Here is a 23,804-nt window from a genome sequence, read left to right as displayed (position 1 = left end):
AGCATAGCTTATTTTCATGCTACTGCTTCAAACTAGGAAAGTGACATTTGCACGAGATTATCTCCGGATGCGTTGGCATCACCGAGCGTCCCTGGCCCGCTGTATCAGCATGGTTGGCACAGTACAAGACCCCTGTGGCCCACAGACAGCGGAACGCCTTGCAAAAGTACCTCCAAATGCAAATGTCTGAGTCTGCTGCCCTTGCTTCACCTCCCCCTAAACTGCACACAGTGGTGAGCGTCAACAAGTGGGTGTGTTGGCATTGCATGATCCGAGGTAAAAGGCGCGAAGACGACGACGGACAAGACCCTGTGTGTGTGTGTGTGTGTGTGTGTGTGCGCGCGTGCGTGCGTGTGTGTGTGTGTGTGTGTGTGTGTGTGTGTCTTGTCCGTCGTTGTCTTCGCGCCTTTTATCTCGGATCATGCACATAGTGGCACTCAGCCAAGATCTTGTCGACGGATACAACCACTGGCATATAAAACCGCACAGTACTAAACACGCGTGGCGACTGACAAACACAAAAAACACAAAGGCAATGCCAGGGTAATGCGATCAGTGTCAGAACACTGGAAGCGTCGAAGTACCTCCGATGAGGATGAGCTCACACCAACACACGACAGCTCTAAGCAAGAGACACAGATCTTCAAGGCTTTACTTTTGCTAACTGCGAGCGCCAAAATCAATTTCTAAAGTACAGTCGAGTCCGCTTATAACGATACTGTTTATAACAATATATTCGATATAACGATGAACAACTATGACACTGTCCACTTGGTAAAATAAACACGCTTATTACAATGCCCTAGTGCCGCGATATAGCAATCGAATCCGGCTACAGCGCGCGCCGATGGCATGCACCACAGTTGCGCCCCGTCCATCCCGGAGCTGCCGCTTTGGCCTCACCCGGGTCGCACCAACGTTGGCTCGCACTGCTCGCTCGCTCACTCACCTGTTGTGTACACCGTGCTTTGACTGTCTTTCTCCACAACTGGCTCCGTTTTACGTTTCGCCACAGATGGGACGTCATGGCCGATGTCCTGTCAAGGGGTGCCGGAGTTGTGGTTGGTGCTTAACGAAGATGCGTTGGGTCTGGACGACTTTCTTCGTGCAGATGATGTTGTGGAAACGTCTGAGTGCCTCAGTAATGAGGCAATCATTGCGCGTATACGTGCTGCGGACAGTGGTGATAGCGACGACTCCGATGACGTGGTTGAGCAGCCTACCCAGGTCGTTGTTTTAGGTGCGAAAGCATATTATGCTCGGGGCAGTGTCAGTTCTGCGGTGTCCGCACCCATACTGCGCATGCGCCAACTCTCCCCCCTCGCCTCGCGTGAGCACGAAGAGGTGGGAGGAGGTGGCGTGGGCGCTGCCTCCGCTTCGTTTCTCCTCTCCCGTTTCTCTCTCTCTGCCACAGCTGTGCGCTCGTATATAATGCGGCGCGCGCTCGCTCTCATTGCACTCTCCTTTGCAATGGCGCTATGGACGCTCGCGAAGCTGAACGTAAATGGCAATGCCGGCAAGCGAATCTCAAAGCTGCGAGGCTGCGAAAGCGCGCGTTCCCTGTGCTTCCGTCATTCTCACTCTGTGCAACAGTGTGCGAAATGCCATGAATAACGTCAACGTCGGCGCTAGTTGGAGCGGCAGCGCCACTGCCGCACAGCAGAGGAAGGCTCGGGAAGCCGAACGTAAACGTCAGCGTCGGCAAGCGGTAATTCAAACGCTTCGACAACTACCACCTCATAAATCACATAACAAAAACTCGATGCACACCCCCCGCGATGCTTTCGTATCCCACCGTGGTTGCCCGTAGGGGGAGATGATGTGTAATTTTTTCTCAACCCGCTTATAACAATTATCGGTTATAACGATGGGATTTCCTTGGCACTTAGATATCGTTACAAATGGACTGCACTGTACTGTCATAGGCATTGGTCAAAGGTACCATTTACAAATACAGATATTTGAGGCCATGCTTTTGCTTGTGGGGGGCCTGAAAACGTCATTGGTGTTGTGCACCAAGTTTGGATCCTTATGGGGGAAAGACAAAAATATCAAATTTTGAAGACATTAGGGTAGTGCAATCAATGTGCGAGTAAATACTCCAAGGGTGTGTTGCCAATCGTGAACTCTTTCATCACGCTGTTGAGAATTGTCTTTAGTGATGTTTTTCATTGCCATCATTGCTGAAGAGGACCTTGTAATCTGCACATTGGAAGTTGCTGACTCCGCTAATGTTTATTCCCATTCCCGATTGATTGCTATATAGTGAACATTGGAGAGATCCTTGTGTGGCCCCTTTCACCATTGAAAAATTCTTGAACAGGGGGTCAGAAACAATGACACCCCCGTTCAAGGATCTTTCATCTCGTCAAGCTTCCACCATCCCTTGAACTGTCCCTTTTCTCCATTGCTTTTCTTGCGGAGGAGCAAACCAGCTGTGGAGTCTTTGTAGCTGTTGGTCAAGGTACCTACCGTATTTACTCGAATCTAGGCCGCCCTTGATTGCAGGCCGACCCCCGAAATTCGCAAGACCAGAAAAAAAAGAAACTTACCTTGAATGCAGGCCAAATGCAGGCCATCGCTTCTGAAGCACAGTTGATGCAGGCATTTCGTAAGCAGGTGTTTAAGGCACAACTACACTGCACGATCGCTTCCAGAAAACTGACCAACTCCGCGCTCACGTCTCTGCCATTTCCGCGTCACACGTCAGGAAGAGAGAGGGTGTCAAAGTACGTGGCATTCGCCGGCGCCGTAATCACATGACCCGATCCACCTTTGCCCGCCTTTATCGGCGTGAAATCTCGCCGGCTCGACAACCCTCGCTGCATGAACGTGGGACTATGAGATTTCGGAACAGTGGAAAGTACGAAGCAGACGACACGGTCGGCCTGAGTAGCCGTGGGGACTACCACTCTGCCGCTGAGCCTGAGCGACCTCGTCACCATGCAGCCACCGTAGGATGTCGCGAAAATGAGCCTCGGACATGCACGCGCATGCAGAGCTGTTTGCACACAGTAGCCTGTAATCGGCGCATGGTGAGCCGCCATGCCGCTAGCACGGCCGGGCCTTTAGGTAGGTGGCGGCTATGGTCAAATCATGGTACTCGAATCTAAGCAAACCCCTTCCCCCCAACTTTCGCACATCGTTTTTTCGAAAAAAAAAAACATCGACTTAGGTTTGAGTAACTACGGTACATTTGTTTCCCGTACTATTGCTGATGCAATGCTTCCAGGACTGCTGGTATCTCAGCCAAACGGAATGCCTTTTTGTAGTCTATGAAAGCTATTGGTTTGTTGTTTTCAGCAGATTTCTCAATTATCTGATTGATCACTTAGCTGTGATCCATTGTAAAGAGTACACCTTCCTGAAACCAGCTTGCTCCCTAGGTTGGTTAAAGTCAAGTGTTTCTTGTCTGAAATTACCTTCGTAAATATTTTGTATAGTAATGAAAGTAAGCTGAACAGCTTGATGATTCTTCTTATGTATTAATCTAATGTTGGCATTTTCCCAGCGGACCTTTGACATTTTGAGGCATTGAGTTTTGAGGCCTTGCTGACCTCATTGGTAATTACATATGGGACCCCTGCGTCGTGTTCAACTTTGCATTCTTATGTTCGAGCTGTACAGGTCAGAGTGGAAGTCTTCTGCCATCTTCAGTATTTCATTAAAATTGCCAACAACGCTGCCCTGCTTATCTTTTAATTCATGCATTTTAGTCCTTCCTCAGCAGAGTTTACTCTGTTGTTTTGATGCCGCTGCATTTTCTCACTGTTGCCTTTGCCTCTTTGACGTTGTAATTCATGATGCCTTTCAGTTGATAATTTTACTTTCTTCTTGTTGATAGAATTTGCCGAGCTGACAAAGCTATTCTACATCTTGAGTTAGTCACTTTCTTGTGTTGTCATTTCTTTATTAAGCTTTTTTTGTGTGTGTGGTTTGTGCTTGCTTCTTTCCTTGGTGCTTTAACTGCAACTTCAATTGGTGCTTTGGAGTTACAGTTCCTTAGCCTTTCACGATGCTGAATTTTGTCATAGTGATAAATACACCGTTGCCCTTGTCTGTGCCCCATACGTTGCCTTTCTGATGTTCCTGTGAGGAGGCTTTCTTTGTATTTGTATTGAGCAAGGCTTCCGTTAAAATTTCAGTTGCCTGTGTTGTTCATTTCTCTTTTTGTCTCCCCGTGTTTCATACCATAAGATAGGCTGATGATGATGGCAAAGGACTCATTGCCCGCGCCGTCCTTGCGGTTGCAAGAATCTTTCGATGCTATCCATAGCTCGGAACTCTCACAGTGTGCACTCAGTGCGACTGCAATTGGGAAGCTAGTGGCAGCTGCAAATGCTGCGGAAATGAAGGTGACCAAAGTGAGAAAGCTCAATGGACCGTGCCAGGTAATGGCCAAGCACAGGTGCCATAGCTCCAGTTCGGAGAAACGTTTCCCACTCTTAGTCGGTGCTGAATTGCATGTCTTTTTTTGCCATTGGCTGAAGCATTTGCAGTTTCCTTACTTTTGTGTATGCAATGAGCATGAACAAAAGTGCCCAGTACATTCTCTGGGCAAAAGCAGTGCTGGCACAAGGTCAGCCTTGGTCTGCTGCAGAGCACTGCGCTTTGAGAACGCAGAATGTTTGCCTTGTAGGGTTGTACTACTTTTAATGAGATTGGTGGAACCAGCTTTTTTCAGAATGTGGCGCCAGCCAATGGAAGCACAGCCAAGCTTGCCCTTAGAGTTCCCAGTTCCTTAAGAGATGCACTCAAGATGGCACGCTCACTCACAGAGAAGAGGTTACAGGAGGACCAAAAACAGGTGTGTGTCTATTGAGTGCACCAAGCAAGACTGGACTGTAGTATCATAGTGAGATTCCTGCATAAAAAACGTTGACTTCTTAGACTCAATAAAGTGGCGTAGTTACTGGCACATCATTTCTGCTGAATCTCGCAAGGTGGAGTAAGGTTTATGGAAGGAAAAATTGGCGTTCACCTATTTCTATCACAACAGCTACGAGGCTGCTTGTGAGGTTCAACAGAACTGATTTGCCATATTCAACGTTCATGTGCTCGGAGTTGCCGATTAATTCGCTCGTGCACTCAACTGGTAGAGTGACTGTCCCAGACAGCCGTCGGACCATGACGAGTTTTTCGTCAGCTTCACTTTCTGAGAAATCCACGTGGATTTCCTCATAGCTTTGTGCTACAAACAGGTGGATGCCAATTCCCAAACTGTCGCTACATTTCTTCCAAACTGCTACAAAGGGCGAATCTTGCTACATGCTGCTGAAACGTCTTTGCTACCAGTGTCGATGTTTGTGGACATTCAAGCAAACTACACAACAGCAAGCTGCTCAGTGTCACTGAAAAGTCGCGCCTTCGTCACCCAGAGTGTCTTTCTACCCGTACTCCAAGAGTGAGTAGCAGCTGGTGGGGAAAAAGAAAAAAAGCGTGACTAAATGTTTTGTAATTAATGTTTTCTTCCCATACACATTACAGTAGACTCTCGATAATTCAAAGTTTCGGTAAATTCAAACAAATTTTAAAATATTGGTTGGCTCACTATATTTTCAGTGTATTTTAAACTGCTTAATTCAAGAGACCCACTGCCCCTCCCCCATGTTGACGCTTATGGCTAGTTGGCACATCATTAGGATGGGCACTGGATGAGACCTTGTGCTCTCATCATTCCGTCTGTAGTTGGACTAAAGCATCCTTCTCCATATTGATGGAATGTCTCGACAAGCCACTTCCTCATATGGTGTCATCAATGCGGCGCATTGCCTTTTGATGCTCTTGCAGCTACGACAGCACACCAAGCTGAGCAAAGCCCAGGCACGCTTGTCACAAGACGATGACCGCAAGAAGAGGCTACTTGAGCTAAGAAAAACGGAGAGCAGCCGGACACAGGCACGCTCCTCCACAAGTGAGTTGCACTGCTTGCAATTGATACGCAATGACACGGCCAAGTTTTATAGGGGCACTGAAGAGAAAAGCAATTTTTCTCGTATTAGTAAATTACTGTTTCACAATACCGAAAGCGCCACTCTTACTGTGGGGAGAGGATTGGTAAGTGAGAAAAAGACAATACAGGTGGCGACACCACTTTGAAGTTTCCTCACGTCACAGATTTTGACGGCGTGTGTCGATAAAAAGTGTTTACATTGTGTTCTGAGAGACCCAATGTCTTGACATATCAATTCTCAGAAAATTTTAAATGTGACCAAAACTCGAAAAAAGACTGAAATTCATGATGTGAAGTTCCGGTGTGAAATTCAAAAGTGAAACTTTGACCTTCATTTTCTGTTGTCATAATAACCTTTGAAGGCAAAGTTAATGACAATAGAGTTCTGAAAGGCTAACGTATTCATCTAAAGTGATTTAATGTTTCACGTTAGTGCTCCCTGAAACCTGGGTGGCCTCTCAGAAGAGCGAAAAAACACATGAAAGCTTCATTTTATGTGCACTTATTAAACACACCAACTGTCCCAATCGTGGCGCTCGACAAAAATCGATTTCTCTAAAAAAGTCCGAGAAAATTACACACATATATAGACATATAATATTTTCCCAAAATAATTTGAGCGACAAAAATTTGTGGGCCACGTGAGCGTCATTTGAACCTCACGAAATACTGGAAAACCAGGTATAAAAAAAAAATCGCTATAAATCAACCATTTCAGGCATTCTTTCAACACTTATGTTTTTCGAGCCTCGTGATTTCATTATTTACTTTTTCGAAGTACTTTACAGGCCGTTTGGGCATTGTGTAAGGGGCTGTAAAAGCACATCATCCAACACAACATAAAAAGAACAGAAGAAACGACTGCACATCATAGAAAATTTCAACACTTCATACATAATATGTACATAATGCATAATACATACAGAATAAATGCATGCACGATACTGACAGAATAAATGCAAATCTAGCCTTCTTAATAGACGACCTCAGTGAAATGTGTGATTAGTTGGTAATGGAATGACCAATGGCATTGTTCTGTTTTCACCTATGTTTATTATCACCTTGATATACATACTAACAAAAGAAACTGAAAGCCATGTGCTACGAATACACTATATCATTTTTTATGCAGCAAATTCAGTTGGTTTTATTGCCCTCGTAGCAAAGCAATGCAATGATGGGACTAAACTTGAAATTTCTTTTTCTCGACTAAACCAAAAACTACTCTGATTAAACTTTCTCTGGACAAAGTTGTTATGATTCTCAATCGTATGCACTTTTCTGCTTATTTTTTCTTGGACCACCTTATGGTGCTACAGACGTCTCAACATAGGCCAAAGTAGCGTTTTTATAAAGTTCAGGATTTTATTTTACAGCCTATGCGCTGCACACAGGCACGACAAAACATTTTAGGAGATAGTACGTTTTATGAAAAGTTCCATAAAAATAATTTATGCATTTGATCTATAATCGTCTTTTGTAAAAAAATTCCCGAAAACACTACAGTTTATTCAACATTACCTATGTGCAATAAAATTTGTTGCTGGGCTAGTTGGTGCATAGTTAAAATATAAGACGGTGGCACAAAAAGGGACTTGGTCGAAACAAGAAGAAGAGACAAGCGCACACTACCAACTGGTTTATTCTCACACTCAATATATACGCACATGCGCAGACGGCCGAAATCAAAAGCGATCTTGCAAAAAAACAAACTGTGCAGGACGATAGAAGGAATGCTGACACACCCGCTCCCGTACAATAGGCCTCAGCCAGGTCTCTTCCGACTGCATCACAACTTCGTTTTAAGATTTTCCTGGATAAAAACAGGGGCACACATGCACAAGATTTACAATGAAATGGCAGATGCAAGCCCGTACCATTTTTTAGGGACAGCGCATGTTCCTGTAACCGAACATTAATGCATCGGCCTGTTTGGCCGATGTATACATTGCCACAGCTCAAAGGAATCAAATACACCGCACCGACACAACACTCCCCAAAAGGATGCTCATGCTTAACACACCTACAAACACTGGACAATTTGCATGGCGCCGAGAAGACCACAGGAACATTGAAACTTGTAGCAACCTTCTTAAGATTATGAGTGACTTTATGAGTGTGCGGGATGACTACAGGTCTCGTTTTTTTTCTCTTAGCATTCTAAGGCAGGACTCTGAGTCTTGCCTTTCATCTTCTTTAACATTGCTTCTACTACAGAAGCAACCACAGTCCGGGGAAACCCCGCAGCTGAGAGGCGCAAAATTTGTAGGTCAAAGCTCTCCTTCATGGTATGCATACACGACTTCTTAAGCGCTGACTCTAAACACGCAGAAGCAATAGCTCTTTTCACTGTTTTGGAATGGGCAGAATCAAAGGGTAAAAATTCTTTTCGCACACATGGTCTGTACATCCAACATTGTCATACATTGAGCTTTCACTCTGACATAAATTGTTATTTGCCTTTAGTGTCCCTTTAATCCTCAGAATGCTATGTTACTGCCAGCTAATCCCTTCAGGTGGTGCTATAATTACATCTAGACTGCCCTCTGTGCAGTCACATTGAAGTGTCACTCAAATGTTTGCACAAAGTGTATTGTCAAAAGGGTCTAAAAAAAGTTTATTTATTATCCTATCTTGATGAAAATTTCCATGGATGTGCACCATTGAATAGAGATTTCAAAACAGCGAACAGATTTCAGCTATCTGATTTAGAAAGGAAGTTATGATGACAAAATTTCATTGTAATTAGGTAATTTCTTACGAGTCGTTATGGTAATTTATAACTCAAAAAGTTACTTTTTAAAACTATATAGCTCTTCTAAAAGGACCACCCTGCAGGCCAAAGCTCATTAAATGTCAAAATAGATGTTTGATTGATCAGAAATAATTTGCAAACTTGAAAATTTATTTTCCAGTAATTGGCTTACTTATTAAATAATGGCAATTGCATCAATGTTATGAAAAAATGATGGCTGATCCCTCCGTCATAGGAATCGGTATAACACGAAAGTGAAACGTGTCGTCACAGAAGTAGTTTACTGTTTATAGTGCATTGGTATATGAGAGCTCGTACAATGTCTACTGTTCTTTGGAAAATATAGCACCGCTTGATGTGGACGCATCTCACTCACGTTGACGCCTAGTGGCACATCTCTGTACCGACGACTGATGCCCGTGATCATGATTTAACCCTTGCGGTAGCTGAAGTTCTTGACATATACGTGGACACCGCATATGGTGAATCCCGTGCAAAGATGGCATCGGCAAGCAGATAATAAACACTGATACTCGATATGTACTCCTTCAAAGCGTGGTGAAATGCGAAGAGAAACGCTACGCGCGTCGTGTCTTCCCTCTAGCCCGGCCGTCACTTCTCACAGGGCTAGCGGGGAACGCGGTGCGACAGCCAGGCGAGCGTCGGAGAGCTTTTTTTCGATATGGATGGATGCTATGAACGAGGCTTGTGCTAAAGCTGCCACCTCACAGTGTGTTAAAGTGTTGACGAAATCAAAATTGCATTGGAAACGCGCCGAATGGGGCGGTCGTAGCAACGGCACCTTTTTTTTTTTTCGAGCCCGGTGGTGTAGATGTCACCGCCCCGTTATAAAGGGGACGCTCATAGCATCCATCCATCAATCCAAGAGCACTGAGGGAGTAAAACGTGAAAGATAAAAGGCGCGTTCATGTAGCCTCCGTAATGTGTTTGGCGGTAGCTCAGTGGGCTAAACGCCCGCCAGCCATCGTCGCGGACCGAGAGGTCATGGGTTCAACTCCGGTCAACGGATCCTTTTCTTATAGTTTTTTTTCTTCTTTGCCATCTGAATAGCGTTCATTTTGCTGACGTACTTCCGTGATGGAAATACGTCATGAATGTCTTGGTGGACCCTGGCATAAAACACTTTCATGTTAAAAAAAGAAAAGCTTTAGCCTGTAGTTCAGTTGTTTCTGAAAAGAATGATCCCAAGTTTGTTTACATATGTTCATGGAATCTTCCTCAAAACTTCCGTAAGGCAGAGGCACTGCACAAAAATAACGAAGCTGAGAAAATCACGTTTAGAGTTTTGAGAACATTTGTAATTTGATCTATTGAGCCTGTAAGTAAAAGAAAGGCCTTAGAACGCAGCTCTATTCTTCTTGAACAAAATAAAATCAAATTTATTAAACTTTGTTCAGGCAAACATGATCAAAACATGCGTACTACAAAGGCATGTGACAAAAAGAAACAAAAAAAGTGAGTCGCTTCACAGTGTTCAGCCACTTTACAACAGTCCTGGCTTGCATTCGGCTTGTGTCTCTTGGACATCCTCCTCTTGAGCTTTGCACTCTCTGCGTGCCCCTTGTTGGCCTTGCAGAGCCTCTTCCTGTCCTCCTTTGGATGAGGCAGCTCCCAGGGCTGTAGCCAAGCTGCTCTGCAACGGCTCTGTTGGTTTCTACCATTCCCTGGTTGAAGCGCGAGACTGCATCGGCAGCAGCCCTTTTCACAGTGAGCAGGGACTCGTGCGTGTTTTTCGAGCTTTGACTCCAAATCACAGAGTGCAGGCACTCAATGGCATTTTGAGTCATTCCATCGGTACGATGTAAGAGGGCACGGTCACCCAGCCTTGCAAAGACTGGCTCCAGAGCAGCGCGGAGAGAGGCTGGCAGTGGATTTTTGTGGAGTGGTGGCTTTTCGTTGCTGGCCAATGCACGGTTATAAGAGCACCATGAGCTGGCAGCATCTGGACAGTGGTCTGGAGCATCATCTGTAGATGTCATGTGCAACAGAATGGCTTTGACTGCCTTCTGCATGGCTTATATGTCATGAGTGTCGCTTCTCAGAGCGTAATACGTTGCTATCATCTGTATCTTATCTTGGGTGAGTCTTCCCAACAGGAGACTCCCCTTGTGCCTTCTTCTCTTACAAGGTGCAAAGAGCAGTCCCCATCCTCTTGTGCACGTGGTTCAGGCAATCTTTTTATTTTTCAATATCAATGTATCTAGAGATACTTTCTTCTGTCAGAGCGTGGAACGTGTGGCTGCCACTGTCTGAAAGGATGGTCGTATAGAGCAGCCCATTTTTTTTCAAGAGAGCGCCTGAACAGAATCAGGGCTGCCTCAACCTCCATCCGACTGGCATTGCAGTCTATATTCTTGAGGCACTCGTGGTTGACTGCCCAGTCAGCGTAGCCACCATCACTAGGGTCAGGTGCCCCCTGGCACCCACGGCAGTATTTGGACAGCGCTACATGGTCTAGAGCTAGGCTGGTGTAAAGTTCAATACACCCAACACCAATGTTGGACTTGTGTCCGCGGGTCTTCCATGTGCCATCAAAAATCACATCAACATTTCCAACTGGGCTGAGGAAGTCCTTGTATAGGGTCTTCACCACCTCTACACTTGCCTTTTGTGTGGCTGTAGTAGCTGCTTGGCAGGCATCCACCATGGTGTTCCCTGAAGGTTTTGTGGTGAATGCCGCGGTGGGAGAGGCTCAGGGTGGCACAGAAGTCCGCAATTGCAGTCACTCCCTTTCCAATGCTCTGGATGCCCTTCACTGGGCTTGATCGCGGTTGGGCCGTCCACTCGTGGCAACGAAAAGTGGTGCTTGGCGAAGTCGCACCTACAGCTCCAGCTTCACTGTCAGGCCGCTCTCGTTACATTCTGTCCCGCACTGGGTACATGTAGTCACGTAGAAAAATTTTCGCAGTATTTTCATGTCGACGACGATAAATTCCGTGCCGTGATCATTGTTGTCACTTGCCATGCTGACATCGAGCAGGTCGAAATTCCGTGATGTCGCTGAAATGTCCGCCAATAAAGAGTTCACGCTCTTTGCATGTTCTTCGTGTTCTGCACACGCCTCATCCGTATAAAATACGGTGTCCGCGCACTCCGCGCGCGAACTTAGCGCGGGCTCGGTGTTCATTCCATTTCATTTCATTTTGTATTCCTTAAAGACCCCATTGCAAGCTCAAGCATGATGCACTCCATGCTTGAGCTTGCTCCGGCCGACTCAAGCAGCGGCAAACGAGCTTGCGATCGCACTCAAGTCGGCGCTGTTGCGCATAGTTCAGCCGCACAGACCACAGGCGAAACAGCCGGCGGCGCCACCAAAGTTGGCACTTTTTTCGACGTGATGGATTTGTTCAAAGCACGTCTCTTTTTGCTGCACGCTTTTCGCATGCTAGCTTTCATACGGGCACCGCACACCATCGAAGCACGTGAAACAACACAAATTCTTCAACTCGGGTTGAGCGACCAAGAACTAACGCGAGTGAACTCACGGCTATGAGGAAAAGCTCGGGAAAACAAAGGCAAACCACGAGGCTCCCGCACGCACGTGACCGGGCGGCAGTCCGGGCGACACGTTATGAACATTAAAAGATTAATGACTTGAGATCATAGGCTTTCAATGAGGTGTTAACACCTCACTGAAAGCCTGTAAAAAAATTCTGAGAAATAATTCAATCGGGACCATGAAACGTGGTCTAAGCAACCTTGAATACTATACTGCACAATCTAGTGTATATGACATACAAAAATATATGAGGAGCATGATGATTGCAGTTGCAGTAAAAGACATGCATGCAGCTGACATCATGAATTCATGAGGTTGCAGCGCTCTTGGCATTCATGAAGTTGCATCTTGAATGTTGCATTTAGCATTGTTTCTGTGGCGTATAATCATTAATTTCATTCTTGATGCTCACAGTCAACTGCCACTGGGCTCCTTCCTTATGCTTTCTTCTGCACACGCCACACCATGCCATCTAGCAGTTCGTGTTTTCTACTTTTGTGGTGAACAACAAGTCATGATGTTCCATCTGCATCGCAGACTGAGTGGAGAGCAGGGAATTCAGTTTTAGGAACATGGCATTTGGTGCTGTACCACTCCAGACAACACCCAAGGTTTTACTGGCATGGCCGTAATTGCATTTCCACATTGGACCTGCATTTCTTTTAGCCCTGCACATGCTGTGAAGGGGACTGTGTCGGTGCAGCATCAAATTGTTTTAAATGTGCTCACCGGCTCTTAAATTCAAGTAGTGATTTTTTGTATGCAGTTGTTTTCTTTTTCTCATTTAACCCTTTCAGGTGTGACTCACGAACTGTCTGTAAACGTGTGAAGTTCACACAATATTCCAAGGCAGTCAATATCCTATTGCTACAAAAATAATCTCATAAGTTGCTTTGTGTGTTTTCATTTATTAATCTTAACTTGTAATTAAATATTAAAAATTAATGTTCTCTTTTGCATAAATAGAATCAAACCTGAGGCTAGAAGCATAGTGCAATTACGTTTTTGGTTACATTCATTTCGAGCGAATAAAGGTTCTACTTTTCACATGGCTTATAGAAAGCAGCACGTTGAAGAACTTGTTGGATGTGGTAGCACCATCAGCAAAGTGATCATACTCAGCAATATACAGCAAAATGAAGTTCAATGAAGACATGTTGATTACGCAGGAGGATCAAGCAATCCAAAGCTCAATGTATCTTGCCCTTTCTTAGCCACTAGTCGACACCACTAGCAAAAAATCAGCAGTTCCGTGTACGAATACAACCGATGAGCGAGGCTCCTTAGAAATGGGATGCAAACGACTATGAACCTGATCTCGCTGCTGGCTTTCATGAAGGCAGTAGGGTGGGGAGAGGGTGGGGAGAGCATCACCTGCGCTCGGTGGCGGGAACAACTGAGCAAGTGAGTGTGCGGCGTGTGCAGCGCAAGGAGAGGGAGACAGGTGGGAGAGGGGTGCGAGCAGTGATGCGGCGGTGACCTTCGACGGCGGCGATGGAATGCCGTGCGCATTCGGCGCATGCAGCGTTTTATTGTCTTTTAGCGCCGGCGCCAGGTGGAGAGACTGTCTGCTACTACCTTCGACAAAGCGCTCGTAGTGCACTAGAATGATGGTTGTCATTTCACAGTCCACGATTAAAGGTGGTGAACGTGAAGACGACCATTATAACCAGTTGTGCACAGAGCTTATTTCTTTTAACCTCGAATTTCTGGTGCGATAGAACCAAACCGCTCAAGTCCTAAACATTTCCTCTTAAATCACTGGCCACCGTAACCTAAAGCGATGTTTAAAAGAGGGGAGCTTCAACGGCGCAGAGGAGTGCGGGCCTAAGGAGCTTCACTCCTAAAATGTTGTGTACACAACGTGTGCACAAAGTGCCTGAAAGGGTTATTAAAAGTAACCATTGGCAACTGTACTATGCATAAAAAGTCTAATTTTAATATAACAGAGTAAACTGTTCATACTTGGAAGGGTACCGCTAGTGGACGCAGACTCAAGGAAGACACACAGACGGAAGCGCTACCCTTCCAAGTATGAATTTCCAACTCGCTCAAGAAACAACACTACTTAAACTGTTCATTTTCTGACTTGGCTATAGATTAGAACTTTGTTTGTACAGTTCCGTAGAGAAAAAAAAAAAACAAGCAAAAGACATATTACATTTAAAACGCAATCTAACAAAACCCAGTTTTACGAATTTCCCATCTACCGAAAAAATTTCCATTCCCTAGCAGGTACCCATAGAGTTCAATGCTGTCATCGACTCGAATTAACGAAGCTTTCATGGCAGCGAACTTGATTTAACGAAGTCTTTCCAGCAATAAATGGGCAAACATGCCGCGATTTCTTTCCACTTTTTGCACAGGCGGCCTTTCTTCGAGCTTATGCTGTAACACTATCGCATCATAACGTCTAGCCACCCTAGTCACAATACTAGTTTTATTTTGACGAGGCTGCATGCCACAGTCTGTAGCGCTTTCACATATCAAATAGCGCCGGGCGGTACTGGTTCGTTGTCCCTGCAAATACTGCCACGCGAACACTGTGGTTGCAGTCGTTATTTAATGGTTTATGCGACAGATGGCACCGATCGTCTTCTTGGGACTTTCTTGCTCTGCCTGCTCGAACATTAACTGCATTCGTTCTCCCTGTCTTTGAATATCGGCAGCTTGTCGTAGCTTCACGTGACCGTGTACCTCGCCTGTATCGGCTGGACATGGGAGGAATTCATGCTCGGGCTGTCCTCACGAACTTTTCACACGCGCAGGCATGTATTAGTGGCAAATAAAATGCCACCGTAACTTTTGGGTGACGATACGTACAATTGTGCATTTTGAGGTACCGAAAAATCCCTTCCTCGATTTTACGAACTTCCCGATTTAACAAAATAATATGAGCGCCTCCATCATTTCGTTAAACCAAGTTTCAACTGTATCTGGGAAAACGTACGATTCAAATTCACTAAAACATGGCGCAGTTTTGCTTGATATTGAGAATGTTGGCAATTGAAAATCGCACGAATTCGTGACGTATCAACGAGGCTCTACTTCATTGAGGTTTAACTGCCATGGTGGCTTAGCATCTATGGTGTAGCACTGATGAGGTTGTGGGTTTGATTCCTGCCACAGCGGCCACATTTCAGTGGGTCAAAATGCCTAAAGGCTTAAAGATCTACAGGTGGCCAAATGTAATACCTCATGATTGTATATTGGTTTTTCCACGTCCTGAGAAGGTGGCAAAAGCGGACCGAGAGCAAGGTTGGCTGTATTTGCCTGAAGAAGATGGCGCAAGTGGGGCAGCAAAGGAGGGAACATTTGTGGCTGGGAAACACGGTGTAGTCACTGATGAATAGGATCACCAAGTGGAGAGAGAATAAAGGACTATTTGGGACAACTGTGTCCACCCGTTGATTGTGACAATGTAAAATCCCAGAATTTCATTCTTTCTCATCCAAATATAAGCTTGGTCAACCAGTTCTCCCTGGAAAACTAGCGTACAGTGCAGAAAGGATGTCTTGATTGTCCTTTCGGTGCCCTTGCCAACTAGCCTGTAGCTTTCGCCCAGGAAACCATGAAAACATGCACATAGCGCATCAAAGTGCTTCTGGTGCTTTTATAATAGTCTGTCCTGTCTTTTTACATTGTTGGGGTGATGCCTGTGCTTCCAGGCACGAGAGCCGAGGCCACCTCTGTGAAGACTCAAACGCCTCCACCTCCGCCGCCTCCACCTCCACCAATTTCGCCACCTCCTCCACCTCCGCCACCAGCACCACCGACTCCGGGTTCGGGATCGTCGGGATCATCGACCGACCGCTCTGCCCTGCTCTGCTCAATCACGTCCTTCAATAAGGGCGCTTTGCGCAGAACTACGACCAAAGACTGCAGCAAGCCAAAGCTCTGACTACTGGTGCAGCTCTACAATAACATGCTCACTGTATCATAGATGCTGTGCCGCATCTTCCATTAACGTTGCATTGAATAAGTCTGAAAAGAACCTGGAATCAAACATGGAAGTTGGGCAGCAAATTGGAGTTTAATATTATTTTCATGCAAACGTGTGGCACAGCATATTGGATATGCTAGGCATTAGAAGGTTTCAGGTATGAGGTAGGTTAGCCTTGAATGGGGACAATAGTTGGGAAGGATGCGTGTGGGTAGAAAACGGAGAATGAGGATGAAACAGCGGTGTGGTGATGCCGCAAGAGATGCCAAAGAAACCAGCATGCTATTGTGAACCAAGGTAATTGTGTCACCTTTTGCTCTGGTCGTGGCAGAGACAAGACAGGACTTGAGAGGAAGCTGCGAGAATGTTGCTCCATTGACATTCCATGCGGATTTGCTCTGGCTGTATCACAAGGACATGGTGTTCTCTGATTGTCAAATGGCAGCTGTTTGAAGTATATTGATCTTGGATCTCTGAGATGGCTGCTTCACATGCAGTGCCTCGCTCCCCGTTTCTCTGCTGTTATGACCAACAGTCGTTGGGGGAAAAAGTGCCTTTTCCGTTTTTGTTGTGTCACAGTGTTGTGCATGATGGGTCTAATAATCGGGGGTTTCTTTTCTGTCGTTTTTTTTTTAAAGCATACTGCGAGTGAACACAACTGGCATGTTAATTTTTACTACTGCCAGTACTGTCTCAATGCAGCTGTATGCCATAAAGAAACTTGTTTCTAATGCACAGTTTAGTGTGCTCCCAAAGATCACAAGGTGCAGTGCTTAGCACAGCTCCTAGCTTATCTTGTTGCCAAGTATGTGTGGTTGCATCTCTAATGTTGATGAAGTGCGAAGCTATGTTTTACTGCATGTGCTGAGAGCAGTTAGTGTAATTTTAGTTGAAAACATTGCCAACATGCTGCATACTTATTGTGCACAAGGAAATAGTGTCATGCCTGCAATCTGATAGAACCCTAGCAAGTTTAACAGAAAACTGTTGCTTTCTCTGAAAAAATGTAACACTTTGTGTACACAAGTTTGCGTGTTTAAATACAACGTAGTTAAGTTTTATGATGCAATATTCTTTTTACTTGTGTGCCTAGTACATGATAGTATTTTTCTAAATAAATCTTTCTGTCTCCTATTTACACTACGGTGACTTTCTTTGGGATAAAAATGCACCACCTTTCTGTACCCAAATTAGAGCACTGCACGGGCCGTGATTCTCGGCCCGAGCCCGGCACTCGTGGAAGTTTACCCGCCTGAATCCGGTCCGGTGCATCACAGCGACTCGGGTCCAGTCCGAACCCGAGAAAAAAATTTCACCTGCCTGACCCGGTCCAACAACAGATCGGGCCCGACAGGGGCCCGAGCCAGCAATCTATATGGTGTTGCCCGAACATGGAATCAACAGAAAGGTGTTTCTAAGTAGCAAATAACTACGTTTCATATGCGCATGCTTCGATGATGCGTACACTTTAATCTGCAGTAATTCTTTGTACAGATGGGCCTCGTGGTGGAAATAGCTGAGCGGACATATGGGTACGATAAATGTTTGTTCGGCAGCGGCATACTGTACCTTTTTTTTGTATGCAGATACAGATGGGAATCGTCAGAAGTGTCTTTAGCAGGTATTGTAGCAAGTGAACTGACTAGCAGCATGATGTCAGTTTCAATAGGGAGTACAATAAAAACAGAGGGGACAGAAAACAGACTGCTCTGTTCTCTTTCTGTTCTTTATTGCGCTCTCTATTGAAATTTAAAGCATGCCCTACGAACAAACCCAATCGTACACCCTTCTAGATTAGTAGCACCAGTCTTCAGCATAGTAGTACATTGCCGCAGCAAGAATAATAGAGAAAAAAAGCCAGATTTATTACCCTTGTTGTAAATGCACTAACCTAGATAAAAATTACAACGAATCGTGTGCACCATGTGTACTTTTCAAAATACTTATAAACAGCTGAAAGAAAGGAAAAAAAGCTGTTTGTCATGCCATTGTTTTCATATATCACACCACTGCTGGCATTTACAGTCTATAACATTTTTGTGGCATAGTTTACAATTTATTTGCTCACTTGTTATTGCACAAAAAAAGCAAATTATCAAGAGAGTCCTCCTTTAAAGGGACCCTGAAACGGTTTTTTGAAGTTTTGTCAGCGTTTAGACAAGAGCATCCCTAAATCATTCGCACCAGAAATTAAGCGACGCACCGTGTACCAAGGCCACTACGGACAATTATATATATACCCTCCTCCTCACCCTGCCTTGCACCCTCAACCCACAGACACGCTGGCATCGCCGGCGATCGCAGCGCTGTCATAAGCGCACTCGATGGTTTGAGCTTCACCCAGTCATGGCCTCCGATATTGCGCGCCGACAGGTTGCGCGCAGTCTCGTAGGCCCAGTGTGCCCGGCAGCATGCCGCTCGTGGAGTGGTTAATATTTGCTCCGACAGGTGCCGCCACACTACCAGTCGATCTTATTTTATTCTCCTGCACGGCGACAACCTGCAAACGCATGCGCACAAACAAAAAGAGTTCGAGAACGATCACCGATAAGCGTAAACCCTGGCTATAGCCACCGTACCCTGGCAATGTGGTTGTGTCTTCAGGAGTGAAGTTACAGCCGCAGACATGTGGATCGTGGTATTGAACGGATAGCGAGAGCACGACGCTCATTTCAGCGACGAGCTGAAGGGATTCCGCTCGCCAGATGCCTCACAAACATTGCACAATGTCGCAGCTACAAGTCACCAATTGCTAGATATGTGGTACACAACACGGCTAGGGCAATTTATTTTGTCCAAGAAAAGAAACCTCGAGGTAAACACTGTCGCTCAGCTCACGTCAACACAGAGCACGTTGTAACACAGGCAGACGACGCTCGTTGCCCGCAGGAGGTTTAGTGACGTGGACTGGACATATCCAATCAGATCAGCCGCCTGCGTGACGTCGCACTTCCAGTGCGACGCGCACTGGAAGTGGGCGGGGATCACAGCTGAGCCGCTGTGATCGGCGGCGATTTGCAGCTTTCAAGCCTTGTAATAAATTACACAGTTTACACACATAGCTTAAATCGGTCTGTAAATGATCTTTACGACTTGCTCTATCAATGTGTTTGTACAAAATCGTCAAAACCGTTTCAGGGTCCCTTTAAGCACGCCATGCGCTGGTGCATCACATCTCCTGCCGGGCTGAAGTTTCTTTCACTGAAGGGTTTCCACTTGGGCTTGTTGGTTCATTAGGACGAGTAGTGTTGCGCATAGGATGGGACAAAAGAAGGAACAGGATGATACATACAGCTGTCATGCGCATTGTTTTTGGTAAATCACCACATGGACGGTGATACTTTTGTGATTTGAATTTGCACCACGGTCATACGCTTTTTGTTAAAGTTCACTGCTGCAATGTGCAGTGTTGTCGCGGAAATGTATGAAAGGGTCCCTTTACTCTCGTCAATAAACTGTTGATAGTTTGCGCTCTGTGTGTGTCGTGTTCATTCCTTTGTTCCATCCTATGCGCAACACTACTCGTCTTCGTTTCTTTCACTGCTTGCGCTAGCCGCAAGGGTGCACAATATCTGCCTTGCAAGTTCTGAAAGCGCCGGCACTCTTTGTTCTTTGACTTCGACCAGTGCAGCAAATTTCGAATGTCTTTGCGGACCTCTGTAGAATGAACATAGCTGTCCAGCTCACCCCTTCATTACTCTCGTTCCCGAACGTCGTGCCACTCTTCAATATCATCTATACAATTTTTATTTGTGAGCTTCTCGTTGCAGGTTTCAACAGCGTAATGCACGGTTTGTGCCATGCTCTCTTTTTTTTCCCTATTAAAATAGTGTATGCCTCTTTTGCTTTTTGAGGACGACGGATTTGTGCGAACGCCTCTGACTTGTGGTGCAGTCCCGCACGCTGCAGTGAATTCTCTGCCTCTCTTCTTCCCTTTCCTCCTCTCTCATCTTTCTACTCGCTTTCCCTAATCCCCCAGTGCAGGGTAGCCAACCGGAAGTTTTTCTGGTTCCTTCCTAAAGATATTATACCGGTAGAAGGTGGCCATTATGGTGCATCCAGACGGCGGGCCAAACCGCTCTTTTGGCCTGCGGCCTCACCGTCACGTGACCCTTCACTTCCGGTTGGGGGAGTCCGTAGCTGGGCCAGGGATCGGGAGGGCCAACAATGCTGAAAACATTTTCACGAACCGCCCGTCCTCATCCTCGCCTGCTGGCCGCGTGCTCAGAGGGGTGAGGTGTCAACAAGACAGGTTTTTTTTCTTCTTTTTTCGGTAGCCGAGTGTGCCGGCAGTTCTTCGAACTTGCGGTTTCTCTTTCGAGATGCACGCGCTGCATCGTCTGCGGTTGGAACAGGACACGGGCCGGGCTTTCTTCCTCCCGTTTCGGACTGCACGTGTGTGTCACGCAAGCGGACGGGCCACTCGCATTCCTACTGTCACGTGACTCAGCCGCCTGCGGGTAGGACTAGCAGGAGGTGAATGAAGACATTTTGATCCATTTTTGGGCTTCGTTCCAGTTTGGTGATAAAGGTGCGAACAAGCTTCTTGACGCTTGCTCGTTGGGTGCACATGGTTCGAGGTAAGAGGGACATCTCCCATCACGGAATTTGCAGCTGTCTTTTTTCAAGCCCGATATTTGGTAATGCGAATATACTTTGCCCCACGCCTTATTTAATAGACCTATGCTAGTCCAAAACATTGCAACGTGGTTGCGGCAGTATCATGCAACTCTCGCACCATATAGGAGAATAACACGAAAGCACACATGTTAACAATGTGGGCACACAAAACAGGCTGTGCATGTTCATCTCGCTTCACATGACCACTGGGAAGCGTGATGGAGCCATGGAAAAACTTTTCTTTATGGTGATTCTATGCAACAAGACTCTCGTGCAGACTTTTCATTTTGGTGGACGATTCGTACTTCCAAGAACCTTTCCCAGCTTTGGAGCTCTGTGATCACTCTTGTGATGACAAGTTGTAGTAATAGTTATTATATTGCGCTATTACTGCGATAACAAAATAACATTGAGGATCTAAAATAATAACGAATGCAAATAAAGCAGAGAATGGTGAGATGTTGACTGTATAAGCCCTTGGTCTAATTGTAGCTTGCCCTTTTCCCATAAATCAAGCATCCCCATATGCCAGAAGCAAAAGTAGTTCAGTACTTGCCCCCTCACAAAACTTCTCTAAATAGTTTGCTCCCACATAAAAACAGCATTTTTTTCGAGATAAAATATGTGGGACATATATGTATGCAAAACATATGTGGACAGGCCTGTAGCCAGGAATTTTTTTTCAGGGGAGGGGGGAACCTTGACTATTTGACAGAAACACCTATTTTCATTATTTATTTTGTAGCGTTAGCTACACTTGCCTAGCCGGAGCCGATTTCACGTGGAAGGTCATGAGCCGGGCTGCGCATGCGCGAGGATCAGTGATGTCACATAGCTGGGTCACCGGAGCTGGCATCTCACGCACTCTCAGACACCGCCGCGCACGGCTCGCCGCTGCTGGTCTGCGCATTCGAGAGGAGTGGCATCGTAGGCGCGGCAGACACACTGGCGCCAGCGTGTGCGCAGACTCCGCCACCACCGCGCGCGGCTCGCCGCTGCTGGTCTGCGCCGCATTCAAGAGGAGTGACGTCGTAGCCATAGACACAGTGGCGCCGGCGCGCGCGCAGCTATTCGCCTTCGCTGTGCAGTTGCCATCCGACACTGTGCTGGGGCCGCTTGATAGCGCCTCTGACTGGCGTTTGCAGGTGGGTAATGCCATGGAGGAGGAGAGCGCAAATGCTGCTCAACAGCGCAGAAGAGCCGAGAAGCTTATCTCATCGGATCCCGAAGTAGTTGCCTGGCAATTAGCGGTTCAGCGTACGAAGCATGAACAGAAGGAGGCTAATAATCCTAGACAATCTGGAAAGCTAAGAATAATCAGCTGAACCTTTGCTAATGCTACATATATATCCTGGCATAGCCGAGCTAAGCCACTGCAAATTTTTTGATAAGACACGTACTTCACCAATATTTTTGGGGGGGGGGGGGGGCTGGCTACGGGCCTGTACGTGGATATAGTCCAACTCCAAGCCCGACCCGAGCCAGCCACCTCAAACCCGGGCCCCACCCTAAGCCCGGAGCTTCGGGCCCGAGCCCGGCCCGGGCCCACCACAAAACCTACTTTAACCGGCCAGGCCAGGCCGGGCTTATGGGCAGGCCCGAGCCCGTGCAATGCTCTGATCCAAATCATGTGCTTGGAAGAAGAGCTTTAGCTTGGGTCTCCTACCTAAGTACATGAGAAGTAACAACTGTACTTAACTTGATTAAGCTCTTTGTAGCATTTATAATAGAAAAGCTAAAGTCTAGTGACTGTAAGAAACAGTTGTCTTAATTAGGCCATAAATTTTCAAAATAGCAAAATTTCAATAGATGAAACCATCATGTTGAAAAAAATTGGGGCAGCTACGCACTAGTGGTGCAAAGACTGAGGAAACAGCTAAGCTGGCTGCTTTACATACATGGGTATGCTATCCTACACCCTCTCCCTTCCACCTTGCTTATACCATACGTTTCGCCCTCTCCCCTTCCTCCTCACCCTCCCTTTCTCACCAGCATTCATATGGTTCCCATAAATGTTTGTACTCGGTAGTGGGACTTGCCCAATGCCTATGGCGCATACCCACCCAATTTTTCTGTACGATCCACGCGGACAAACTAAAAGCTTAATAACTCTGCTGTAAAATGATAATGCATCACTGTAAACTGCACCTCATAATACATTTTAAGAGAGCACCGACGCCAAAATTTTGCACCCTTTTTTCTGTTGCAATAAGTAGTTAACGACCCACTTATCATGTCTGGAAAGCTGGTTTGCTCAAGCACACGACCGTTAATTATTTGGAGACTGTTTTATAGCGCCCAGTCACAGTTACGGTTTCACAGAGCGCCGAGGGAAGCAGGACCCAGAGTGGTTTTTATGTAAACATAGCCGGCTACGTGAGCACATAAAACAGCGTGCACATGAGCAGCGCGTCAACAACTCTTTTCAACGAATTAAGGCTTCCTGGGTGCTGCTGCAATGTCCTCTGAGACGTAAATATTAGGGGTGTGCGAACATTCGAAATTTCGAATATTTTTCTAATAGTGTTTGCTATTCGATTCGGTTTGCACTGGAATTTTAGTATTCGAACTTCTCAAAAACAAATACAATCAACGTCCAATTGAAAGCAACCCCTTCAGATTTTCAATATGCTTCACCTCATCACACCCCAGTAGTGCGGCAAAGCTGCCTTTCAAGCTCCATTACGGTTGAATTTTGTCAAGATACAGTCAACGTCCAATTTGAAATAGTCCCTAGATTTTCAATATGCTTCATCTCATCACACCCCGGTATTGCGGCAAAGCTGCCTTTCAAGCTCCGTTGCGGTCGAACTTTGCCAAGACACAGTCAACGTCCGATTGGAAGTGGTCCCTAGACAATACCTTGGTGTGGGCGAGTTGGTCCATCATTAGAGAAAACTTTAAAAGCGCGAACGACGAAGACAAAACACATGCAACAGGACTTGCACCAGTCCTGTTGTATATGTTTCGTCTTTGTCGTTCGCGCTTTTCAAGTTTTCTCTAATGGTCCCTA

At 46.0% G+C, this 23,804-nt stretch overlaps 1 protein-coding gene across 1 annotated transcript in view; it reads left to right on the top strand.

Annotated features, from left to right (window-relative positions):
* The window catches only part of LOC119397011 (PX domain-containing protein kinase-like protein), a 104,512-nt gene extending 87,285 nt beyond the window's left edge, over positions 1–17,227 (top strand). The window contains exons 12-14 of the mRNA XM_037664428.2: positions 4,675–4,807; positions 5,791–5,914; positions 15,897–17,227. Coding sequence (XP_037520356.1) covers positions 4,675–4,807; positions 5,791–5,914; positions 15,897–16,129 — 490 coding nt within the window. The 3' untranslated portion in view covers positions 16,130–17,227. The remainder of the gene's footprint in view (positions 1–4,674; positions 4,808–5,790; positions 5,915–15,896) is intronic.
* The last annotated feature ends 6,577 nt before the right edge of the window (positions 17,228–23,804 follow it).

This window comes from Rhipicephalus sanguineus, chromosome 6 (assembly GCF_013339695.2).
Source record: "Rhipicephalus sanguineus isolate Rsan-2018 chromosome 6, BIME_Rsan_1.4, whole genome shotgun sequence".
NCBI classification, from domain to species: Eukaryota; Metazoa; Arthropoda; class Arachnida; order Ixodida; family Ixodidae; genus Rhipicephalus; species Rhipicephalus sanguineus.
The sequence above is the reverse complement of the archived record's forward strand: the minus strand, read 5'-3'. Positions and strand labels throughout refer to the sequence as shown.